Source organism: Corvus hawaiiensis, chromosome 24, assembly GCF_020740725.1.
Source record: "Corvus hawaiiensis isolate bCorHaw1 chromosome 24, bCorHaw1.pri.cur, whole genome shotgun sequence".
In the NCBI taxonomy this organism is placed as follows: Eukaryota; Metazoa; Chordata; class Aves; order Passeriformes; family Corvidae; genus Corvus; species Corvus hawaiiensis.
Window position 1 is genome coordinate 4,838,687 of NC_063236.1, and position 24,098 is coordinate 4,862,784.

Consider the following 24,098-nt stretch of genomic DNA (forward strand, 5'->3'; position numbering starts at 1 on the left):
CAGCTCAGAAAAAGAGTGAAACCAAGTATGGAAGAGAGAGATCTTCCTTGGAACAACATCAGTGCAAAGTTGGAGGGCTCACTGAGAGCCAAGAGAAGCCTCTTGATGTGCTGATGGGGGAAAGTTGTGCCAGGAGGAGCAAAGGGGTTTCTGACAGCCAAGGACCTTGAGGCTGTTGGAGCTGCCCCTCGTCCAGACTCATCATCTGCAGCATGGATTGGATTTTGCTGCCCTGTTCATCCTTGAACTCCCATGATCTATGAAGAGTCTATGAAGAACTGGAGTTCTGGGAATGCTGGCTGCCACCCCAGGACTGAAGGTGACTGGTGGCCATCCCTGAGTGCAGCCTGGCTGGCAGGAAGGTGTCACACACTGGGATTATTGCTGTGCTAAGTACATACGAACTCCATGGATTTAGGATATGCATTAAAACTGTTACTCCAAGCAAATACCTGGGAAGAACCTTTTAGGAATTTCAGAGTGCAAAGAGCAGAGGCAGCAGTGAGTGCTGGGCAGAACAGATCAGGAAGCAGAGATGGTGCTGGGCAAGTTGCCAACATCAGCCAAACCTGGCGCCTTGGGGTCCCTGGCCAGGACTGCCCCTGTGCCTGTCTCCTGTACTGCAGATTCCCCACAGCCCCAGCACTTCTGTGTGAGGCACAAATCTTCACAGAGCTCTGTCCCAGATGTAGAATTGTTGGATCATTTTTAGGTTGGAAAAGACCCTCAAGATCATCAAGTCTGACCTAAACCTGAGGTAGTCGAGCCCAGCACTGACCCAGACCTGGGCGTTGCCGAGTGCAGCCCAGGAAGCCACGTGGGGGTGGCTTTCAGGGGGTCTGTACCAGGAACAGCCGTCGGATGAAGCTCTGGACAGACAATAGCGGTGTCGTGTTCACAACGCTGCTCCTCATGAGGGGCTTCAAGTACGCCAGTATCTCTTGGAGGGACAACACACGGAGCATAATTGATCCAGGAGGTTCTGGAATGCCTTGAGGATAAACTCCTTCTCCAAGTGAGAGAGGAGCCAGCAAAGGGAGGAGCTGTGCTGGACCTTGTGCTCACCAACAAGGACCACCTGGTGGGGAATGAGAAGCTCAAGGGCAGCCTGGGCTGAGGGAACATGGAATGGTGGATTCAGGATCCTCAGGGCAGCCAGGAGGGCACACAGTGAGCCCTGGGATTCAGGAAAGCTGTTTTCCTCTTCAGGGATCTGCTTGGTTGAGTCCCATGGGATAAAGCCCAAGAGGGAGGAGGGGCCCAGGATGGCTGGTTGATATTTAAGGATCACCTCCAAGCTCAGGAGCAACGCATCCCAAGGACAGAAACTCCAGGAGGCCTGTGAGGGTGAACAAGGAGCTCCTGAACAAACTCAAAGAGGAAGCCTCCAGGGTGTGGAAGCAAGGACAGGCAGCCTGGGAGGAATACAGAGGGATTGTCCAAGCAGCGAGGGATCAGGTTAGGAAACCTGGAGCCCTACTAGAGTTAAATCTGGCCAGGGACATCAAGAGCAACAGAAAAGCTTCTATAGGTACATTGGTGAGAAAAGGAAGACTGGGGAAAATGTGGGCCCTCTCCAGAAGGAAACAGGACACCTGCTTACCCAGGCCATGGAGAAGGCTGAGCTTCTCAGCGACGTTTGTGCCTCATCTTCACTGGGAAGTGACCCAGTCACACCTCTGGAGTCGCGGGGCAAAGGCGGGGACTGGGAGAAGGAGGAACTGTCCACAGTGGGAGAATCAGAGAATCCCAGAACCTTTAAGGTTGGAAAAGCCGTCCAAGGTGATCAAGTCAAACCTGTGTCATCGAGCCCAGCCTGTGACCAATCCCCACCTTGTGACTGAGTGCCGTGTCCAGGCATTCCTTGGACACCTCGAGGGATTGTTACTGCATCACCTTCCTGGCAGCCCCTTCCAATGCCTGACCACCCTTTCCATGGAGAAATTCCTCCTGGCACAGCTTGGGGCCATTTCCTCTCCTCCTGTCCCTGTTCCCTGCGAGCAGAGCCTGACCCCCCCCCCGGCTGCCCCCTCCTGTCAGGGACTTGTGCAGAGCCACAAGGTCCCCCCTGAGCCTCCTCTGCTCCAGGCTGAGCCCCTTTCCCAGCTCCCTCAGCCGCTCCTAATAGGACTTGTGCTCCACACCCTCCCACCAGCTCTACTCCCTTCTCTGGACTTGAGAAGGTCAGATTCAGGAGTATTTAAGGAATATGAAGGTGCACAGGTCCATGGAACCTGATGAGATGCATCTCTGGATCCTGGGGGAACTGGCAGAGGAAGTTCCTAAGCCACTCTCCATCATATCTGAGAAGTTGTGGCTGTTTGGTGAAGTTCCCACTGACTGGAAAATGAGAAATTTGACTCCATTTTTCAAAAGAGAAATAAGGCAGATGCAGTGCACTACAGGCCAGTCAGTCACACTGGTGTCTGGCAAGATCATGGAGCAGATCCTTCTGGAAACTAGGCTAAGGCACATGGAAAAGAAGGAGGTGATGGGTGACAGCCAACATGGCTTCTCTGAAGGCAAATCATGCCTGACAAATTTGGTGGCCCTGTATGATGAGGTTACAGTGCTGGTGGGTGAGGGCAGAGCGACTGACATCATTACCTGGACTGTGCAAAGCATTTGACACTCCTGCAGGACAGCCTTGTCTCAAACCTGGACAGACGTGGATCTGATGGGTGGGACACTCAGTGGATAAGGAATTGGCTGGATGGTGGCACTCAAAGGGTTGTGGGCTGCAGCTGTAGACAAGGGGAGCCCAGTGACAAGTGGTGTCCCCAGGGGTCAGTGTTGGGACCAGCGCTGTCTTTGTCGGTGACAGTGGGGTTGAGGCACCCTCAGCACGATGCTGACAGTGAGATGCTGGAGGGAAGGGATGGGGCATCCAGAGGGACCTGGATGGGCTGGAGAGATGGGATCGTGTGAACCTCATGAAGTTCAACAAGGCCAAGGATGAGATCCTGCCCCTGGGTCGGGGCAACCCCGAGCACAGCTCCAGGCTGGGGATGAACAGATCAGCCCTGAAGAGAAGGACCTGGGGGCATTGGTGGATGAGAAGCTCCACAGGAGGGACTCCATCAGTGATGAGGGAAGGCCTGCAGATGTCATTTTTCTAGACTTCTGTAACCATTTGCCACGGTTCCCCCCCAGTATCCTTCTCTCCATTGGAGAGATGGATTTAACGGGTGGACTGTCAGGTGCATAAGGAATGGGTTGGATGGGCACATCCAGGAGCTTGTGGTCAACAGCTCAGAGTCCTGACAGACATCAGTGATCAGTAGTGTCCCTCACGGGTCCATACTGGGATCAGTAGTGTCCCTCAGGGGTCTGTACTGGGACCAGCATTATTTAGTATCTTTATTAATGACAAATGAAGGGATTGAGGGCACCCTGAGCAGGTGACACTGAGCTGAGGGGGCAGGGACACTCCTGAGGGACAGAGTCACCCAGAGGGACCCGGACAAGCTCAAAAGTGGCTCATGGGAATCTCAGGAGGCTTAACAAGGCCAAGTTCTGAGTGCTGCACCTGGGTCAGGGTGACCCCAGGATGAATCCAGGCTGGGGATGAACAGATGGAGCAGCCCTGGGAGAACGACTTGGGGGTGTTTGTGGTGAGCGCTGGACATGCCCCAGTCCAGAATGCCCCCAGGCCCTTGGCTGATCCCCCAGTATGGGCAGCGGGGGAGGGGAGGTTCTGCCCCTCTGCTCCACTCAGGTGAGACCCCTGAGTGCAGAGCTGCCTCCAGCCCTGGGGCCCAACAGCAGCAGAAGGATGTTGAGGTGCTGGAGAAAGTTCAGAGGAGGCCACGGAGCTGCTCTGAGGCCTGGAGCCCCTCTGCTCTGGAGCCAGGCTGGGAGAGCTGGGGGTGTTCACCTGGAGAAGAAAAGGCTCTGGGGACACCTCAGAGCCCCTTCCAGGGCCTAAAGGGGCTCCAGGAGAGCTGGTGAAGGAATTGGGGCAATTGAGTGACAGGACACAGGGAATGGCTTCCCACTGCCAGAGGGCAGGGTTAGATGGGATATTGGGAAGGAATTGTTCCCCGTGAGGGTGGGCAGGCCCTGGCACAGGGTGCCCAAGGAAGCTGGGGCTGCCCCTGGATCCCTGGCAGTGCCCAAGGCCAGGTTGGGCGGGGCTTGGAGCAGCCTGGGACAGTGGAAGGTGTCCCTGCCCATGACACAGGGGTCGAATGAGATGGTCTTTAATGTCCCTTCACACCCAAGTCATTCTGGGATTCTGTGAATTGAGATCTGAGGACTGTCCACAGAATAAATCCCGGGGCAGAGCTGAGCCAGGGCCACCCACAACAGCCCAGGCCAGGACTGGGTGCTCAAGCTTGGGCTCAGATGGAGCTCATGGGCCATGAGTGTGTGAGGAGGTCCCCGGGGGCTGGTCAGGGCAATCAGGTGTGTTAATGGACCCTGTCAGTCTGTTCAGTGCTGGGCTGGTCAGGCTGGAAGGGGCTGCCCACGGAGCTGGTGGAGGCACCATCCCTGGAGTTGTTCAGAGGGTGTCTGGATCTTGCTGGGTGATGAGATTTAGGGGTTATGGGGCTACAGTGGCAGTGTGGGGTGGACTTGGATGGATGATCTTGAAGGTCTTTTCCAGACATGATTCTATGGGAGGAGGGACCCAACCCAGCCCCTGGATCATGACTGTGGGTGGGGCTGCAGAGAAGGGGGAAAAGGCAGGGATTCATGGGGGTGTGTAACTCTGGAGCAGCTGGGAGCAGGCAGCTGCTCCTTGGTGCTGCTCATCCCTGTCTCCTGGCAAAGGGTGAGAGAGCAAGAAAAGGGTTTTCTGGGCATTGAGGAGGTTGTTAAACAGAGAAGAGTTGGATGCTCTAAGGCTGAACTTCCATGGATCTGCAGATGAGCAGGAATCCCAGCATGTGGTGCTGGGCTGGTGGGGAAGCAGTGAGGGGGCTTTGGGGTGTTAACTGTAAACCCAGGAATGTACTGGTTTGGGCAGTAAAATCAGAATCTTTGAGGTTGGAAAAGCCCTCTGAGATCATGGAGTCCAACTGTTCCCCAGTACTGCCAGGGCCACCATTAACCATGTCCCCCAAGTGCCACATCCACATGGGTTTTTTTGAATCCCTCCAGGAATGGCGACTCCACACTGCCCTGAGCAGCTGTGCCAGGGCTGGACAACCCTTTTGGGGAAGAAATTTTTCCTAATGTCCAACCTAAACCTCAGTCTGCCCTGGCTGGCTCATCACAGGGACATTAAATGACAGAGAAACTCCTGCTCCCTGGGGCAGGAATCGCTTCTGGGAGCAGCACATCAGATGGCCGTTGTCAGGAATGACATCTCCATGTTTCACAGGGATCCAGGGAGAAAGCAGTGAAGGGGAGCTGAGGAAAGCCCTGTGAGCAGGCAGATGTCTTCTAGAGCCTCCTTGAGAGCTACATGAATTAATCAGTTGGGGTTTTTCCTTCTCCTCCCATCGTACCAGGCAAAGAGTTCTCTCCCTCCCTCTCCACAGGGATCCCATCGCTGTTGGGACCATTTCCTGCTTAAACCATTTGTCTAATGAGCCTTGAGGGAGGCAAAGGATTCTCTCGGCTGAAACATCCCATTTTCTACACTGGAGCAGTTAATCAGGGTTTACCTATTCCCTGCTTAGGAAGCGTGTGGCCAAGTGTGCAGCTCTCCAGGGCAGCTGGGATCCCTAAGGATTCATCAGCAGCTAAAATACAACTCTGGGAGACCTTCCCAGGCTGTAGAGTCCAGGGTTCTCTGTGACTCCATGTTTATCTCACCCACCTGTCCTCTCACCCCACTGCCCTCAGTAGTTTGGCAGCTTTTGCCCCCAAAGTTTGTTTACACCCTGTGGATTGTCTGAACTCTGGCTGAACCAGGCTGGAAATGGAGTAACAGGGATGGAGACATTCCATTTAAATCTGGGAGAAAGAAGCTGCCCAGGGAACTGCTAGGATTTCCAGGAGACCTCCAGCTTAGATTAATTCCTCTCCTGGTGCTTTGCCTGCCCCTCCAGGAAGGGAAGATGCCAATGTAAGGGATTCTGGTGTGGGAGGAAATGTGCTGGAGCTCACGTACAAGCCTTGAGCAATAACTTGGGAAGGGAGCTGAGCTATTCCTGCCAAGCAGGACTCAGAGGCAGCTGTGGATGTACTTGGTAGGTCTGTGTGCAATCAAATATCTCCTTAATCTGCTGTACTCTGGTAGAATTCGAGATGTTTGTTTTTAAGGCTTCTGGCTCGGTCTGGGCATGACTCTGGAGTGTGGGAGGCTGTCCCTATGGACTGACCCTGGAACCAGCTGGTGTGTCTGGCACTGCGAGGCTCATGGAGCTCGGCCCCTGCAGCACAGACACTCCTTAGGGCTGGAATAAGGGCTGTCAGCACTCTGGGAGCTGCTGGAAGCAGCTGGAGGAAGGAGCAGCTGGCTTGGGTTGGAGGCTGTCAGGGAGCACCAGGGATGTCAAGGACACGAGAACAAGGGTTGCCCTCTGGGGTGTTTAGGAACAGCTCTTGGCTCTGGAGGGAGCAGGACATGGGCTGCCTTGGCCAACTCTTCCACCTGTGCAACAGCGACACTTGGCATGAGAATTCCTGGGCCAACCTGCCCGTCAGCTCCAGCAACGGCCACGAGAGGGGTGGAGAGAAGGCCAGGTTGGACAGGGCCTGGAACCAGCTGGTCTAGTGGAAGGTGTCCTTGCCCATGGCAGGGGGTGGAATGGGATGGGCTTTAAGGTCCCTTCCAAGCCAAACCCTTCTGGGATTCCATGGCTGTGTGGTTCCTGCTGCTCCCTGTCACTCCTCTCCAGAGCCAGCAGGAGGGAGCTGCTCAGCTGCCTCTTGACCTCCAGAGCAGGCTGTGGGGTGAAGAGATTTTTCCCTATGGGCTGCTCAAAGGATGGGGTGGCTTTGGGGTCCATCCCATCTGGGCCAAAGTGCAGGGCATGGATCAGCCCCCTGGGCCCAAGGGGAGCAGAGGTGAGGCTGGAGGCTCTGCCATCCAAAAGGACTTGGCCAGGAGCACTGGAGAGAGGAGGGTGAGGGAGGTCAAACTGGATGTGGAGGAAGAGATGAGGAGACAACAACTCATTAATAATCTTCATTTAATCCTTCATTACATTGGAAAATGTAGAAATGTCACAGACTCATTCACAGTACTGGTAACATTTGCATTGCTGTGGGTTAATAGCAAAGCCCTTGATGTCAAGTACAAGACAATCACTTCATACTTTTTAAAAATATAAAATAGATGTTTAGAAATTTCAGCTGTTATTGCTATTGAATTCCTGAGTTCTGCTGAGTTCTCTCCATCCATCAGATGCTCCCTGCCACAAGCAACGCCTGCTCCTCTGCCCCGAAGCTCGGTGGGCTCTCGTGCAGGGTTTGGCCCTGCAGGCTGACCACGGCTCGCAGGGAGATTTTCTGTGGAGGGAAAGCAAAGGGAGTCCCTGTGAGCAGCTCCTCACTGCCTCAGCACTGGGAACTTCAGTGGCCAGAGGAAATACTAAAGATTCTTGGAAACGCCAACAGATCAGCTCAGAACCATGTGCCTGGCTCCTTGCTGTGCTCTGGACTGGCTCCATCATTTGCCTTGTCCTGTGGCTGTGACAGGTCTGGCCAGTTAAGGCCAGCCTGGTGCTGGAGCTGTGCTGACACAGCAGGGACAGATTCTATGGGGGTCACTTAGAGCTGCTCATGGCTCTCCAGCCCTGGTGACTCCTGATCCATGCTGGGTTCCACCACCTTAAAGGTCTTCTCCAACCAAAACGATTCCATGATTCCACAAAATCTAAGGCTGCCCAGCTGCACCACCCCGGGCCATTCAGAAAAAGAGAACATGAACTTCATTTTACCTGGAAGTCACGGATGTAGGTGAGGAAGAAGCTGAGGAAGGAGAATGCCAGCGACCACTCGGAGACGGTGCTGATGATGTGGGGGGTGTAGCCCTGTGTTAAAGAGGGGAAAAAATCTGTGTGGAAACTGCTCTGGAACCTGCAGTGGTGCATGGATGGCTCGTGACTCGTGGCACACTATGTGAGATCTTGCATCCACACCTATTCCCACTGGAGACCAAAATCCCTTCTTGTGTCTGGAGTGTCCAAGAAGGAAGTGTTGAAGAATGAGAATGACCAGGAAAGCACCTGCTCCAACTGGGATGATGTCCACTGGGAATTTAATACCCACCTGCAAAACCTGAAGGTTCAATCCAGAGCTCAACTAACAAAGAGCAGGGAGCTTCAAGGCCCTCCTCAAGATGCAGGAGGGATTAATTTAGAGCTACACTTGAAGATCCAAAGTTTTGTGAGATCAGAACTTCAGCAAGTGCTGGTCCAGGTTGCCCAGAGAAGCTGGGGCTGCCCTATCCCTGGAAATGTCCAAGGCCAGGTTGGACAGGGCTTGGAGCAACTTGGGCCGGTGGAAGGTGTCCCTGGCCAGGGCAGGGGGTGGAACTGGATGGGCTTTAACTTCCCTCCCAACCCACCCCAGCCTGGGATCCTGTGATTCCAAGGAGCTGCTGGCTGGTTTGGCTGGCACAGCTCTCTCCTCTCCCACCCCAGTCCATGTGGTGAGTTGCAGAAGTTCCCACCTGTCCCTCCAAACCCAGATGGATTTGGTGTCCATTTCTCCCCCAGTCACTTACTCTTTCCTGGGGGTCCCAGTGCAGCTTCTGCACCAGGTTCTGGCCATACAGGCCACTGTACAACACAACTGAGGACACAAACACTGAGGGAAGAGGTTAAGGAAGATTCAAGGCCAAGAATGAAGGACATGGAACTTGCAGACTGTGTTGAGCTGAGGCTGTGAGGTCTCAGCCTGAGGAGCAGTTAATGGTGCCATGGACTGTTCACATCGTGCCCATCAACCTGTAGCTTGTCCCAATCCCTGGTTATTGTCACGTGAAAAGGTTAATCTGAACCTAAATCCACTATTTCTGTTCTCTGTGTGCTGCCTCTTGTTATTCCTCTGATCAAGTACAGCACTCTCATGTAAGTGTTTAAGCTATGATCATATGTGAGCACTTACAGAGCATTTAAATTTAATTTTACTGGCATTTCCCACCCTAATAAAAGTCTAGATCTCTTTCTCTGATGGCTTTTCAATGTCTCAACCACCCTGAATTCTTGCTGTGAGCCACAGGTTGGAATTCTGTATCACCTGCAGCAAAGAGGGTTTTTGGCTTTTCTGTTTCCCTCTTAGTCAAGGTTTGAGACTTCTTTGGATTTCACCCCACGTGACAATGATCCCCCATTTAATCCAAGACCTGGATCTTTCTGGAGTGGTTGATGTCACTTTTTCAACATCTTACAGAGGGAAGGTACCCAAGAAAGTGCTCCTGCAACACCACAAATGAAACTCGGATCATTAATTTACAGATAACCCGATTTTCATAGGATTAAGGTATTAACTTCTTCATTGGGTAATGAGATTAAACATCAAGAGCCTCCTGATATGAAAGATTAATTTTGGTGGTGAACAAGCCTGGACTTCCTGGCACAAACATGGCCTTGAGTGGGCAGCTGTGCCAGGGCCTGACCACCCTTCCCATGAAGAAATTTTCCCCAATATCCACCCTGAGCCTCCCCTGGCCCAGCCTGAGGCCGTTCCCTCTCCTCCTGTCCCTGTTCCCTGGCAGCAGAGCCCGACCCCCCCGGCTGCCCCCTCCTGTCAGGGACTTGTGCAGAGCCACAAGGTCCCCCCTGAGCCTCCTTTGCTCCAGCCTGAGCCCCTTTCCAGCTCCCTCAGCCACTCCTGGGGCTCCAGACCCTTCCCCAGCCCTGTTCCCTGCCCTGGACACGCTCCAGCCCCTCAATGTCTCTTGTCAGGAGGGGCCCAGAACTGATCCCAGGACTGGAGGTGCCCCAGCAGTGCCAGCACAGGGGATGGGCACTGCCCTGGCCCTGCTGTGACCCCAGAGCTGACACAAAATACATTTCCTTCTGTCTTCCAGTACCTGTTACAACCATTTCACCCAAGGCCACAGACTTCTCCCTGTCCCCATCTTTCCCTTATTACATTATGAGCTGTTCATTTAGAACAATAATTTTCCTTCCCCTTTCATTGTTATGTATGTACACATCATTATTTCTACAACTTCCCTATAATTTTGGTTAGACCACATTGGTACAAAAACCTCTACAGATTTGAGGTTTGTGGGCTTCTGGCATCTGCAAGAGGAGCTTAACTTGCAGCAGATCATATTGTTCCATTTTAGTTTCCCCCAAGTTTGGTTCCTCACTATTCAAAGCTGAAAATCTTGTTTGCCAATACCAAAAATTTCTGTTAGGGACAACAATTCTCCAAGTTTCCTGGATGATTTCCTTGCTGTTTGCCAAGCCCCTCAGCAGGTGAGGGTCCTTCATGATGGTTAACAAGCCTGTGCCCCACTGTCCCTGCACCTCTGACTCCTGCAGATTCTATAACCCTGTAGCAGCAGGGATGGGAGCCCAGCGAGATGCTCCAACCATGGGAAATGGGACTTATGGTTTAGTGTTGGTATTGGCTGCCAGCCTGGAAATAAGTGGGATTGGTGGGGATTAAATCAGTGGCCTGGATACAGCTGCAGATGGGACAGGGTTTAAGCGATGGGTTTTGCAACTTGCATCTCTGGAATTCAGAAGCTTTGGTGGTGTTGTCCTGTTTGACACAAAAACTGAGTTTGATTTTTAAATCCAATGTTCAGGTCTGTTGTGGTGAGCATGAGAACTGTTCTGGTGCAGTTTCCTGACTCTTTCAATGAGTCTGGAGAAGAAAAAGGCCTCTATTTCTGGGTAGGTTGGCCCACATTTGGTATATAAATACACAGACAAACAGGAATGGATTCCCACTGTGAGAGGGCAGGACTAGAAGGTCCCTTCAACCCAAACCATTCTGTGTTTCTTCCTTTCTCTGAACCCCACAGCCACTTCCAGCTTCAAAACTAAAGGGGGAGGATGGGTTCTGATGCCGAGGGAAGGTGGTAGGGAATGCCAGTCAGAAATGCCTTGTATTTTGAACTGCAGGATGAGCAGGGAGGAGATCAGAGGTCAAAGTCCCCCCGACACACCCTTGAAATGTGCTCCAGAATTGTCTCTCTGGAAAGTGCCAGTACCTCATCCCTGCTCCAGAGCCAGCGGGCACAGCAGCCCTGCTCCACGTGGTCTGTTAGAGTATTTCCTCTTGTGCTACTTTCTGGGTTTCTCTTTTAGTTGTATCCAACTCTAACACGCTACACCGTTCTTGTCCTCAGGAACACACTTTTATTTCTTACCTGTTTTTTTCCCCCATTGAAACCACCCATCCCTTAAGCACATTTCCCTTTGGCCCCATCTTTCCTTATTTAGTCAGACCTGTTGGGGATAAACTCTTATTTTTTTCTGTTTTCAGCCTCTGGTGTGCAGTAGGAAAGGGGAGGAGAAAGGGTGGTAACCATCCCTCTTATGGTTTTTTTTAATATCCAGGGGGGATATTAAAAGTATTAAAGGAATTAATCCTTTTCCCTGAAATTCCCAGGTTGGAATACAGACCAGGGCACACAATCAAGAATGACAGGCCTCTTGTGGCACATGGTGGTGGTTCAGGTCAGGTGTAAATCCTGGGGAGGCTGCTGGGGTTTGGTGCCACTGCCCAGGCAAAGGATACTGCTCAGGATGCTGGAAGAGCTCCACAGGAACACGGCCAGGCGGGCCCAGAAGATGTCTTTGCTGTGAAGTTCTGGCTGCATCAGGTAGGACAGGATGGTCTGAAGCAGCATGTAAATGGACCCCACCCCGAAGGTCAGGCAGGCTCCCAGCACGTGGATGTAGTACAGGATGCATTTCTAGGGAAAGAGGGCGCTGCCCGTGAAAAGCTGGCACCCACCCCCTCAGTGCCCTTCTCCCATCCCGAGCTAAGCAGCTCTGCACTGTGCCAGTCCTCAGGAGACTTTTCTTGGAAGCCCCATTGGGAGATGTCTGGAGGCCAGAACCTGCCAGCCTCTGACATTTCTGCTTTTGTTCTTGTGGTGAAGTTACAGGTCACAGCTGTACCTTCACTACAGGAATTTGTGAGAGCTCTTTTCATAAATGGACAATATCACAAGAATCAGGTGAGAGAATCCCTGCAGCTGGGCAGGGAATGGGAGTTTCTACCCCAGGAACCTGTGCATCTATGAAAGATTTTGGAATACAGGACAGACAACCCAATTCTAGTACCCAATTTTGGATTAAAAATAATGAGGTTTTGCATTTCTCTGAATGAACTCTGGTTTGAATAAAGATTGTTTGTCAAATTAGTATCTTGGAATACTCTGAGGGAACAAGGTTCAATCAATTCAATACTAAAACCACCACCAGGAGAACCAACTGTCAAATAGCAAAAATAACTAAAACAAGAAGATATTCCAAAAAAACCAACCCAACTAAAAATTAATTCTTAAAATATATGCCTTGAAAACCCATGTGTGTTCAGTCCTTTCTTCTCATCTCCAGCTCAGCACAGGACCCAGACACAGGGAACAAAATGTGTTGTCTGACCTGTTGCTCAAGGCAAGGCCTGGCACCCCAATCATGCAGATGTTTCTGCCCTAAAACGTGAGGCTGGCCGTGTATCTGACTGAGTAACTCTTAAGACCAAGCTTTTCCTTGTGCACTTTCTGTGCACAAATGAATTTTAAGTGCTGCATCCACAGTGAGAATTTCTGTTTATGAAATAAGCAGGTTGCAAAGGTGTGTGCTCCAAAATCATGTGCAGTGCAGGGATGTGTCAGCAGGGAGAAATTCTCTGGTTTTACACTTTGGGGTCTTCAGTCACCAGTGGATTTCAGGGGGATTCAGCTCCTTTTGCCTTTAAACCAGTCCTTAGCATCCCTGGGATATGCAGGTGCATCACTTCCAACTTCTGTTTTGCTCAAGATTACATGTTACACAAACTGTTACCAAATTAACATGCACCTCCTGGGTTCTGATTGTTGTGAAATCCACTGAAAGTAGAAAAATCCTTTCTAGAGGGCAGTGGAGGGAAATCATGGAGTTGAGCAGAGCCTGGAGGATTCTCCTTGGTGGGTGTGGAATGGGAGGCTGGGACCTCTGAGGGGTCTAGAAAATAGTAAATAGATTGAGGTCTCCAAATGAAAAAATGCCCAGAATGAGAAGTGCTGAGGTCTCTCAGACAGGGGCTGCTGAAGCACTTGGGGAGCTGTGCTGGGGAAAAGGTGGAGCTTTCCATGAGCTTTTCCTCTTTGCTTTTCCCTGTCCCTAATCCAGCAGGAACCCAAGGTGACACCACAGCCTGTGGAGGCTACAGGCACCACAACAGAGCCCCAAAATCCATCAGGTAATTAACTAACAAGGCTGGCAATTATACAACCACCTGGCAAGTAAAGCCAATGATGGGGACCTGCTCATGGTGTGATGAGTGAGAATATCAGATTTGGGTTTTTTGGAGTGGAAAGTATTGGGAAGGAAAAAAATAAAAAGTGACTCTGGGATGGAGAAAATTAGAAGAATTAACATTGCAGAATTTTCAAGAATTTGAGGAGGTTTGAAGGAAAATGCACCCGAGAGGGCAGGTTTTCCAGAGCTGGGCTTGTGGGGTTGGGTGGTTTTGCTGGCTTTACTTCTAGTTGTAACAAGTGTTTACTATTTGATACCTGATTCTCCTGAGCCACAGCTGTGGGCTTTCAATCTGGATCTCAGGCTTCCAACCAGCCTGGAAGGAGATCCAAGTGTGGCTTCTGCAAAGCTTGGGGGTCATGAATGTTTGGAAATGTCATGAACAGCTGCTCCCAAGTCCCACAGCAAATAAGGAATAACTAACAAATTATAAGCCAAACCTTGTATTTTCCAACCGTTCTCTGTAGAGAATTTGACAAAAAAGCAGTTTGCCATGGAAAGCTGCTTTCTGTAAATCCCCAGATTATCAGGTATCTCAGAACAGACACAGCTCTGGCAGGAGCTGAGCAGAGCAGGCAGAGCACAAACCTGGAAATTGGCAATAATGCAGAGTCCAAAGCAGCTCAGCCATCCCAGCGTGAGGCCCAGCTTATTCAGCCTGAGGATCCTGGGTTTTTCCGGGCTCAGGGCAGACACTTGTTTGTACCGGACGTACATGGTGGCCATCCCTGCCAAAGAGAGCCCCAGGCAGTGAGATTCCTGCTGGGGAGCAGTGTCCTGCTTTACCTGGGAAGATGCTGAGTGACAGAGGCAACTCTTAAAATACAAGAATTTTTTTAGAGCGCACTGAAATAGGAAAGCTGAAAGGCTGGAAGTGAAACTTGAAATAATATAATGGCAAACAAGTCAAATTAATAGATTTTTCTGATCTATTTCATTTAAAAGCCATATTAAGTTGTTTCCCCCCTCCATTGTTGCAGCACAGGTAAGGTGACTGCCTTGAATTTGCATTTTTATTGCTTTTACTTTTCTGTTAGCTTTTTAAATGCATTTCTTGCCCTTCCAGAATCTGCAATTGCCATACTGGCAATTCATGGATAACATCCCTGACACACACTTTGAATTGCTTAAGAGAATTGAGATTTATTACTCAGTGTTTCATTTCTGAGTGAGAATTCTGAGCTGTTTAATGATCTGGAGAAGGAAATTAACTTGTTTAAAGTTGTTGCATTCCAGAACTGCCTGCAGCTCACCAAGGAACAGCTTTATGTACTCACCCAAGAAGGTTGAAACATTTAACATGATCCCAAATAAGCATCTTTCAGGTGGTATTGTCCCTGTATCACTGGAAAAGATAAATGGAGTGACACATATCCTATATTATCTATATCTATATTAAAAATACTTCCAACACAACTTTACTTATTTCAGTCTACAAAGGAAAGGTAAAAAAACCCCTCCCAGATGTTTTTCACTGAATTGTTCATTACTCAAACTATGCTGTGCTGGTTTTAGAGCTGTAGAAATCACCATGATAAAGACAAGGCAGCCTTGGAGCACGGGATGATCATGCTCAGAGTAACTGTTCCTTTCATATCGATCTGGATTCCATAAAAGGTGAATAAAAAGGATTAAAATTAGAAAAATGAAGAACATGGAAAACTGAAAGAGCAAAGCTTGAGTTATATATATCAGCTTTGATGGAATAAAGTTGGCAATGTAGATTTTAGTATGGATTTACTGGTGCAACAAACCTGGTGACAGCGAGAGGCTTCACTCGGAGCAGGGGTGTGGTGAGGCACCCCAGTTCCCTTGTTCATCATCATTTTAAAGGTATGTTCACAGAGCCAAAGCTTAGAGTTTTGCACAAAACCAGACACCTTTAAATAGAGTAACACAGAAATCCCAGAATGGGTTGGGTTGGGAGGGACCTTAAAGCTCATCTCATTCCAGCTAGGGACACCTTTCACCATCCCAGGGTGCTCCAAGCCCTGTCCAACCTGGCTTTGAACACTTCCAGGCATGGGGCAGCCCCAGCTTCTCTGGGCAACCTGTGCCAGGGCCTCAGCACCCTCACAGGGAAGGAATTTCCCCCTCTGTCAGTTTATTATCACCTATAACTATATAATGGCTATAAACAGTAACTTCAGAATTGGAGCTGTTGGGTAGGAACTGCTATTTAAGTCTGGAGTTGGGAAGAATTCACAGGAGTGGTGTCAGTTCAGTGCTCTGACACAGGGTGGACATCACTGACCTGATGTAGGGCACCAAAGGGTCCACATGGTGCAGGACAATTGCAGTAATGTAGGAGAACACAAATGATGCTGCTGACCACACAACCAGAGCCACGGGCAGGAACGAGAGGCCTTCCTGGAACCACCACATTTCAGGGCTGACTTCTGCCTCCCAACACTGTGAAGAACCAAATGCAAAGGTTTACTAAGAGTTCTCAAATGTCTACTGAGAGATCTCAAAGGTTTACTGAGAGTTCTCAAAGGTTTACTAGGATTTTACTACGAGGTCTCTAAAAGTTTTGCTTTCCTTAAGGCAGGCTGCTTCCCATAGAGCAGTTTGATACTGCTTTCAGTCCTCTCCTGCAAACCCAAAGTGAACACTGACTTCACAGAAGAAATCATAAATAAACAGAATTAAATCAGGAAATGTTAATTCTGAAATTCTTAGAGGATCATTAGAAACCAGTACTGACATTTTACTACATGGCTTGGATTTGTTGCTGCCAGAAGAAGGTCAAGTGGGTCACTATGAGTAAGTGACTCCATTTTCTTCTCAGCCTTGTGTCACAACACCATGTCAGCAGAGTGAGCTGACATAGAACATGTCCCTGCACCGACACTGCGACTGATGGTGGCTGTGGTGGAGCCTCCAGCTGCCATTAACAACTAGCGGGACAGACATGGAGGAAATGACCCCAAATTACTTTAATACCTGCCCTCAGTTACTCCCTGTCAGGCTGTGTGACTCGACATCTGTTATAGAGTCCCAGGGCTGAAAGGAACTTTAAACCCCATCTCATTCCACTCCCTGCCATGGGAAGGGACACCTTCCACTATCCCAGGATGCTCCAAGCCCCGTCCAGCCTGGCCTTGGGCACTGCCAGGGATCCAGGGGCAGCCCCAGCTTCTCTGGGCACCCTGTGCCAGGGCCTGCCCACCCTCCCAGGGAGGAATATCCAATATCCCATCTAACCCTGCCAGCCTTTAGTTGCACACACATGGGTTTTATTTTCCACTCTGAGTCTTCTCTGTTTCAGAGACTCATTTCCTTGTGTCTCCACAAGGTGCTGATGGGCTCTCTCAAAGCACAGAGGGTTTCCTGAGCTCACTGTGTTCATGTTGAGCAAACAGCTCCATTTCCCCACAGCTCTTCCTCCCCTCCTCTCTAGATTTGGGTATTGCCAAGGAGAAGCCCGTGCTGAGGTACCTCACAGAGTAGGACAGAAAATGACTTTGCCATTCTGCAACAACTTTTTAAAATTAGTTTGTTTTTTAAATTTATTAATGTTTAGGATGAAATGTCAGTAAAAATATTAAAAAAACCCCATATTTTGGATGAAATAAAAACTGAAGTAATGCTCAGATCTGTTTATTCTATGCTGTAAAGTTAACTTTTGGAAGACATCACCTATGGAGGTTTGAGAACATAAATCCACTTCTTTTGTGGAGAATGAATCAGAACTTCCCCATGGATTGTAATACCAATAATAACAATACCAATATTAACAGGGCAGGGGCCTGTTAGTTTCACTAGAGCAGGCTGCTGAGCTCCATCCAGCCTGGCTTCACGAGCTCTCAACTATCTGAGCTCACTGCTACCAATCACAACCCTCAAACGCAAGGGTTACTCCCAGCAGCTGCTGTTTTACAGGTGGGAGGGAAAGATTCACGTGCAGTGCAGTGAAATGATGACTCTGTACTCACTGTCCAGTTCCCTAAATCCCAGCCTGACAGCAAATCTGTGCCTCACCCCAGTTCTCTAAGAGCAAGAAGGTGCAGCTGTGCCACCCTGGTGAGCCCACACAGAGAGAACTGCAACTCCTCCCTACTCTTGCTGCAAAAGGGAAGTAATTTGCTACTAGCCTCAAACACAACCAGAGATATTTCAGCATCCCAGAATTGCTGAGGGGGGAAGGAGCTCTGGAAGTCACTTGGGCCATCCCCCTGCTCAAGCAGGGCCACCAGAGCCAGTAGTGCAGGATGACACCCCAAGGATGGAGCTACCACAACCTTTCTGGGCAGCCTGGGATGACCACTGCCAGTCAACCTCACTGGGAAAAAGTGTTTCCTGATGGTCACTGGAGAGAAGAGGAGAAAAAGTGTTTCAACATAGTTAAAATTGGAGACCGTAAATGCAGTATGAAAGAGGACAACGGTAAAGAGCAAATAATGGAGAGCACACATCCAAGGGCATCCAGGCAAAGATCTGTATGTGAGAAAAGCAGGATAATGTTGAAACAAATTAGAAGGAAGTACAGCACAGAGAGGTTTTAGAAAGGCACGGCCTGGAGTGTGAGAGGCTGAAAGAAAGGAGGAAGAGAAAAGGAAGAAAGAGGAAGCACCAAGACTAGAAAGTCTCATGGCAGGAAAAAAAGTTGAAACAAAGCGGGTGAATCTTGCAAGAGATCAGAGCTGGTCACCCTTGCACAGAATGGACAACTGCAGCCTTGCAGAGGTGAAGGGTCAGCTGCTTGTGAGGAACTGGTTGGTGGCAGGTGAAGGTGTTTAACAGGAGATGTAGTGAATAAGAACAGATTGACAGAATTCAAGTTGCCCCATTTCGTGCCTGTTTTTAAGCTAAATATAAAGTTTGCCATCTGATGATGATTTTAAGACTGCAATGCAGTAATGACTGTAACTTCACAATCCCATCTCTAGTATGAGTAAATTGGGAATTTGAAAGAGAAATGCAGATTTTGCATGACATTCTCTGTTATAAATGTTATGTGCCTGAGTATGTAATTCCCAACTCCAAGCAGTCAGTCTGAATATACTTTTCCTTTCACATTTAAATATTCATAGTGCCTTAAATTTATTTCTGAGCTAACAGATTTTCCCCTGCAAACAAACCAACCAACCAACCAACCACATTCCACATACCTGAGAAAAAGGGCATCAGAGGATGTCACTAAGGGGAATCCAAGGTCATTTTTCTGCTGAAGCTCCACGTCCGCTTCATTTTTCTGACTCTCTGAGATATAAAGGAAAATAAGCAAGATGTGAAGTACTTCTGTACCTCTTGCCTTGTTTATTCTTCTTAGCACCTTCTATTAGTCACTGCTGCTGACTGGACACAGGATTAGACCGTTGGCTTGCCCCAGGATGTTTTTCCCGTGCTCCAAGTGGTTTAAGGAGTGAAGCTTGTGTGTGCTGGGGTGGCAGAAATGAAGAAAAACTGGTGTTTAAGGCTGTTTGATTTCAGGAGTTGTCTACACAACAATTTAACTTGAACTGAGGAGCTTTAAAGAGATGAAGTGTATGCAACTAAAACCAGTGCCTAAGACCAGGGCTTTCACCTCAGGAAGGGAACAGAACACGGAGACTTCCCATTTCGTTGTGGACACACATCCCAGTGTCCTGCTGGTGCAATGCTAAATACATGGCAGGAGAGGGGCTGGAGCAACCTGAGTTTCATAGGATCATTTAAGTTGGAAAAGCCCTCTAAGATCGAGTCCAACTGTTCCTCTGGCACTGCCAAGGCCACCACTAAACCATGTCCCCAAGTGCCATATCCACGGCTTCTAAATCCCTCCAGGGATGGTGACTCCACCTCTGCCTTGGACAGCCCCTGCCAGTGCTGGACAACTCATTCAGTGAAGAAATTGTTCCCAGTATCCACCCTGCCCCTCCCCTGGCCCAGCCTGAGGCCGTTCCCTCTCCTCCTGTCCCTGTTCCCTGGCAGCAGAGCCCGACCCCCCCTGGCTGCCCCCTCCTGTCAGGGACTTGTGCAGAGCCACAAGGTCCCCCCTGAGCCTCCTTTGCTCCAGCCTGAGCCCCTTTCCAGCTCCCTCAGCCACTCCTGGGGCTCCAGACCCTTCCCCAGCCCTGTTCCCTGCCCTGGACACGCTCCAGCCCCTCAATGTCTCTTGTCAGGAGGGGCCCAGAACTGATCCCAGGACTGGAGGTGCCCCAGCAGTGCCAGCACAGGGCACCACACTGGGCCTCTGGACACACCATGGCTCTGACAGCCCAGGGGCCATTGGCCTCTTGCCCACCTGGGCACACCTGGGCACACGTCCAGCCACTGTCACCAGCACTCCCAGATTCTTTCCCAGCTTTCCAGCCACTCCTGCCCCAGCTTGGAACATTCCATGGGACTGTTGTGACCCAAGGGCAGAACCTGGCATTGGTCTTGTTGACCCTCCCACTCCTGGCCTTGGCCATGGATCCAGCCTGTCTGTTCAATCAGACATTCCCTAACTCCTGACTTCTCCTCCCACAGGTTTGGGGCATTGCCTTGGGGATGCAGAGGGGGTGAAGCTCTGTAGGGATGAAGCTCACAGACAGTGCAGATGCTCCACCTGCTGAGGGTATTTACGTGCCTGGGCAGACTGATTTACTTGGGCTAGGAAGAGCTTAGTAAAGCAGAACAGCTATTCCCAACTTCTCCCTGGATACTGCCCTTACTACAAAATAAATGTGTCCACACAGGCAGCTCATCAACACTGTCTGCTTCAAAGCAAGCTGGGCTGCAGAGGAGCCCTCACTGTTAGGACTGGCAATCTCTGCACCCTGAGCTGTCACCGAGCCCAGGGCTGAGCCCTGCACATGACTTCTCACAGTTTTCATGCAGTCTGGCACAAAGAACAGCTTCAGTCATACCCCACAGCTCTGCTGAGGCACAGCTTCTTACTGAGTGTGGCTGCAGGCTGGTGGAATCACAGAATCTCCTGAGCTGGAAGGGACCCACAGGACCATCCAGTCCAACTCCTGGCCCTGCACTGACGCCCCAACAATCCCACCCTGTGCACCCGGAGAGCCTTGGCCAAACGCTCCTGGAGCTCTGGCAGCCTCGGGGCTGTGCCCATTCATTCCCTGGGGAGCCTGGGCAGTGCCCAGCAGCCTCTGGGGGAAGAACCTTTTCCTGATCTCCAGCCTGACCCTCCCCTGACACAGCTCCAGCCCTTTCCATGGGTCCTGTCCCTGCTCACAGAGAGCAGAGATCAGAGCTGTCCCTCAGGAGGAATCTGTAGCCCCCCAGGAGGTTCATCCTGATGGGCTCTGCCCCTCTTGCCTTCCCCAGCAGAAACCCCTCACTAACTCTCCTTACACTAAAAACCATCTTGTCAGTCAAGATCTACCCTGAGTTCCCACCTCCCTTCATCTCTCTCCCCATTAAATATTTTACAGTGGAATCAAGTCAGTTTTCCCACTGTTCTGGGGGCAGACTGTACATCCCCAACACAGGCTTCACTCTGTGCAAATCCCTGTGCACAGTCAGGCCATGGTGTACTCCGGGCTGTCCCCAGCTGTGCAGCTGCCCTGTGTCCCTGCCAACTCCTGGCTCTGTCTGGGCACAGAACGAGGCACCTCCAAACAGCAGGAGGCAGAAGGGAACTGCCATGTGCCAGCTGCAAGGTCCTGAGACAAATTATTATTAACACCTTGTCCTGTCCCATTGTTTCAACAGGGAGAAGGAAAACACACTCAAACTCCTTTTTGTATAAGCTCCTTTGCAAGCAGGTTACAAAGCAGCAATGGCCCGCCTCGATTTTCCATATAACTATGATTTTCTTAAACATTTATCCTGATCTTCAGGCACTCTGGAGTTCTAAGGGGTTTTTTTTAAGCTCCAGTTTGAGTATCACAGATTGTTTCCAATATCAAGAGTAAGTGAAGGAAGTGTTTCAAAAGCAAAGGAGATTTTAACCCTCTCAGAAGTGTTTCTCCCAGTGCAGGAATGCAGACACATCCTGCCCAGGCTGGAACATGTGGAATAGAAACTCCAAAGGAAAATGAAAGGTGGGCAAGATCATCAAGGGCAGAAAGTTCATGCTACCTGGAATGATAAAGCTGCAAAGATGGTCGAAGTATGTGGAGAAAAGGGAAATTCCTGATTTACTGCTGATTCCTGGATTGTCAGCCTGCCTCTTCCCTGCTCTGTCAGGCAGACAGGCAGAGATAAAGCCCTACCAAGGGACACTCCTTTTGTCTCCAACAAATTGTCCAGTGCTGAGGGAAGGATGGAGGAATTTGTCTGTGCCTTCCTAAGCAAACAGAGGCTGGAGGGGGCTAAGCCCAAACAGCCTGCACACCTGCCTGTCAGGTCCCATTGATAAGCCACGGGTAGAGGTCACTGATCCTCAAAGCACTGACGTAAGGAAGTAGGAAATGTGTCACCTCTGCTGTCCCTGCTGCAGGGTAATGACAGGTGACTCATTTCGAATGTTTTCTCAGTACAGACACAAAAAAAGTTGCCATGGAATCTTTAGGGGGGCAGCTTCCAGGGGGTCTCTGTTCTGGCCCTGCTGCTGTTCCCTGGCTGGGAAGGCACAGCATGGCCTGGAGCCAACCCAAACAGTGCCAGGCCCAGGACACCGTGACACAGGATGTCCCCAAGCCTGCTCGGGACACTGGCACACTCCGGCTGATCCAGGAGCTCTGTGCCAGGGATGAACCCACGGCACCTGCCAGTCCCACCTGCCTGACCACAGAGAGCATCTAAAACCACCAGAGATTCCCAGGGCACAGCTGGGACTGGAGTCCCTGCAAGGTCACAGGGGGAGGGGGGGGCTGGGGGCGATCAGAGAGGAAAGGGAAAAGGAACCAGGATAGAGGGAGGCTTAGGAGAGGAGGGAAAGGGAATGGCAGGGAGAAAGGGGAGGCTGAGGGCAGAGAGATGAAGGGGCAGAGGGGCTCAGTGGGGTCCTCGGGGCAGAGGGATTAGTGCAAGGGATGGGGGGGTCACTGGGGATGTGGTGGGGGGGTCACTGGGCGGCAGGGACGGCGATGGGAGTCACTGGGGCTGACAGGAGGGCACAAAGGGGGTGAGGGGGAGTTTTCAGGAGAGGGAGGGAGGACACCTGAGGTTCCTGGGGGTCTCGAAGTGCAGTGGGGACTGCAGGGCATGGCATGGAGTAGGGTGGGGGTGACATCCAGGGGGTCAGGGGACACTGGGGGGGTCACTGAGAGTGTGATGAGGGCTGACAGGGAGGCCATGGCGTCACTGAGGATGGGGGGGCGGTCTCTGAGGGGATGACAAGGGGTCTCCGAGGGGTGTCTCTGACGGGGTGACAGGGACACCGGAAGGTCGCTGAGGGGAATGAAGCGGGATCCCTGAGGGGGTAACAGAGGATCCCTGAGGGGGTAACAAGGGGTGACAGGAACACGGGGCGGCCGCTAAGAGGGGTGACAGGCAGGCCGGGGGATGGTCGCTGGGGGGTGACAAGGGTGGCAGTGGGGGTGAAGGGGACGCTGAGGGGCGTCTCTGGGGAGGTGTCAGGGCTGGCAGCGACGCGGGCTCGGCTCCCCCCGTCCCCCCCCCCCTCCCTTCACCTCAGCCGCTCCCGCGCCGTCCTCGCGCCGCCCCGGCCCCGCCCCCGGCGCGCGCTGCCACCGCCTCCTTTCCGGCCGTCGCAAAAGGGGCGTAAAAAAAAGCGCCGCCCGGTGCGGGGAGCGGAGGTAATGCCGGGGGAGCCCCGCGGTCCGCGCGGCTCCCCCCGGCCGGACGGGCCTCCTGAGGGCGCGGGGGGAGCGGGGAGGGCCTCGAGGTGCGGCTGGGCCCCTGCCCGGGCTGGGCCGGTGTCCGGGGGGACCCGGCCTGCGCCGTGGGCGGGGGCGAAGCGTCGGCGGGGCCAGGGGTGCCCTGGGCCCCTCCCCGGCCGGGTGTTTGCCAGGCCCTGTGGGAGTCCCGCGGCAGCCGGGCCGGGCGTTTGTTTTGGAGCTCCAGGCGCTCCTGGGCTGTTTTCCCCCGGCTCATCCCCTCAGGATGAGGGAAGAGCCCAGTTTAATGCACTGGGGCTAATTTTTCTGGTCATCCAGGGCAACACCCACAGGGACCTCCGCAGTGACTAAGTCTGGTCTCCTGGTGATTGGAGAGGTGCAGCTCTGTTTCCTCCCCGAGCTTATCGAGCACTGCCAAGGCCCTGCCACTTTCTCTTCTCCTCCCTCTGACGGGGCCGCCTGAGGTGGCTTTTCACTGCTGGAATTTGCCTTGCTGAAGGTGTGGAGAGTGGAGCTGAGAACGCCTGTTCTTGGGCCAGTGGTGACCTTTGATTTGCACAGCTTGTTTTCTCTACCTGTGCAGTATGGATGGCTTTGGAGCTCTCTGTCTTCTTCCTTTCTCTGCTTTATTTGCTGGACTTCAACCAGCAAATAAAGCAGAGGTTTTCTTTTTCTTTTTTTTTTTTTTTTTTTTTTTTCTGGTTGTCTCCTACAGATACTGCTCCTCTACTTCCTGTGGAGAGTTACATCTGTCTGGTCACCTGCTTTCAAGGGAGATGGAACATTGTGAGGGTCTTTGTTTGTGCTGGAAGAGCTGTTCCTGACCCTGTATTTTCTTTTCCCAACTGCCTCATGCTGTCTCTGGCCAGCTAAAGCTTGTTTCTTGTATATCTTGAAAATTGAACAGACAATGAGCTGGGTTAAATTTGGAGCAGAAAAAAGCTCCAGCAAAACTGAAATAACAAACATAAATCTGAAAAAAACCTGTGCATAACTGGTTTTAGGTGGTTGTTCAGCATCACCACGGAGACAAAGCTGCTCCGAACTAATTTAACTTAAGACTTCTCAGTGTTGGCACAGTTTTTAG

The 24,098-nt window shown here is 51.2% G+C and overlaps 2 protein-coding genes across 3 annotated transcripts in view; one reads left to right on the forward strand and one right to left on the reverse strand.

The window, feature by feature from the left end:
- Window positions 1-7,071: 7,071 nt before the first annotated feature.
- On the reverse strand, window positions 7,072-22,885 carry DRAM2 (DNA damage regulated autophagy modulator 2). Of its 2 annotated transcripts, none has more exons than XM_048327627.1 (9): window positions 22,844-22,885; window positions 18,449-18,539; window positions 15,589-15,746; window positions 14,612-14,679; window positions 13,923-14,131; window positions 11,605-11,782; window positions 8,627-8,709; window positions 7,839-7,931; window positions 7,072-7,407 (listed from the first exon to the last, which is right to left on the reverse strand). In XM_048327627.1, exons 3-9 carry the CDS (start codon window positions 15,717-15,719, stop codon window positions 7,300-7,302), a joined length of 870 nt encoding a protein of 289 aa, XP_048183584.1. In that variant the 5' UTR covers window positions 15,720-15,746; window positions 18,449-18,539; window positions 22,844-22,885; the 3' UTR covers window positions 7,072-7,299. The 2 variants fall into 2 exon arrangements, with proteins under 2 accessions (XP_048183584.1, XP_048183585.1); XM_048327628.1 differs by having other exon boundaries at window positions 13,923-14,062; window positions 22,844-22,881.
- The window catches only part of CEPT1 (choline/ethanolamine phosphotransferase 1), a 30,198-nt gene continuing 28,981 nt past the window's right edge, over window positions 22,882-24,098 (forward strand). Inside the window, exon 1 of the mRNA XM_048327625.1 lies at window positions 22,882-22,969. The gene's annotated coding sequence lies outside the window, so the exon portion shown is untranslated. The remainder of the gene's footprint in view (window positions 22,970-24,098) is intronic.

Coding starts and splice junctions, on each gene's coding strand:
- DRAM2 (XM_048327627.1), bottom strand. CDS start 15,719: ATGTGGTGGTTCCAGGAAGGCCTCTCGTTCCTGCCCGTGGCTCTGGTT. Junction 14,680..15,588: donor CCTTTGGTGCCCTACATCAG/GTCAGTGATGTC, acceptor TATCTTTTCCAG/TGATACAGGGACAATACCAC. Junction 8,710..11,604: donor CTCTTCCAGCATCCTGAGCA/GTATCCTTTGCC, acceptor CTCTTCCCTCAG/TGTTTGTGTCCTCAGTTGTG.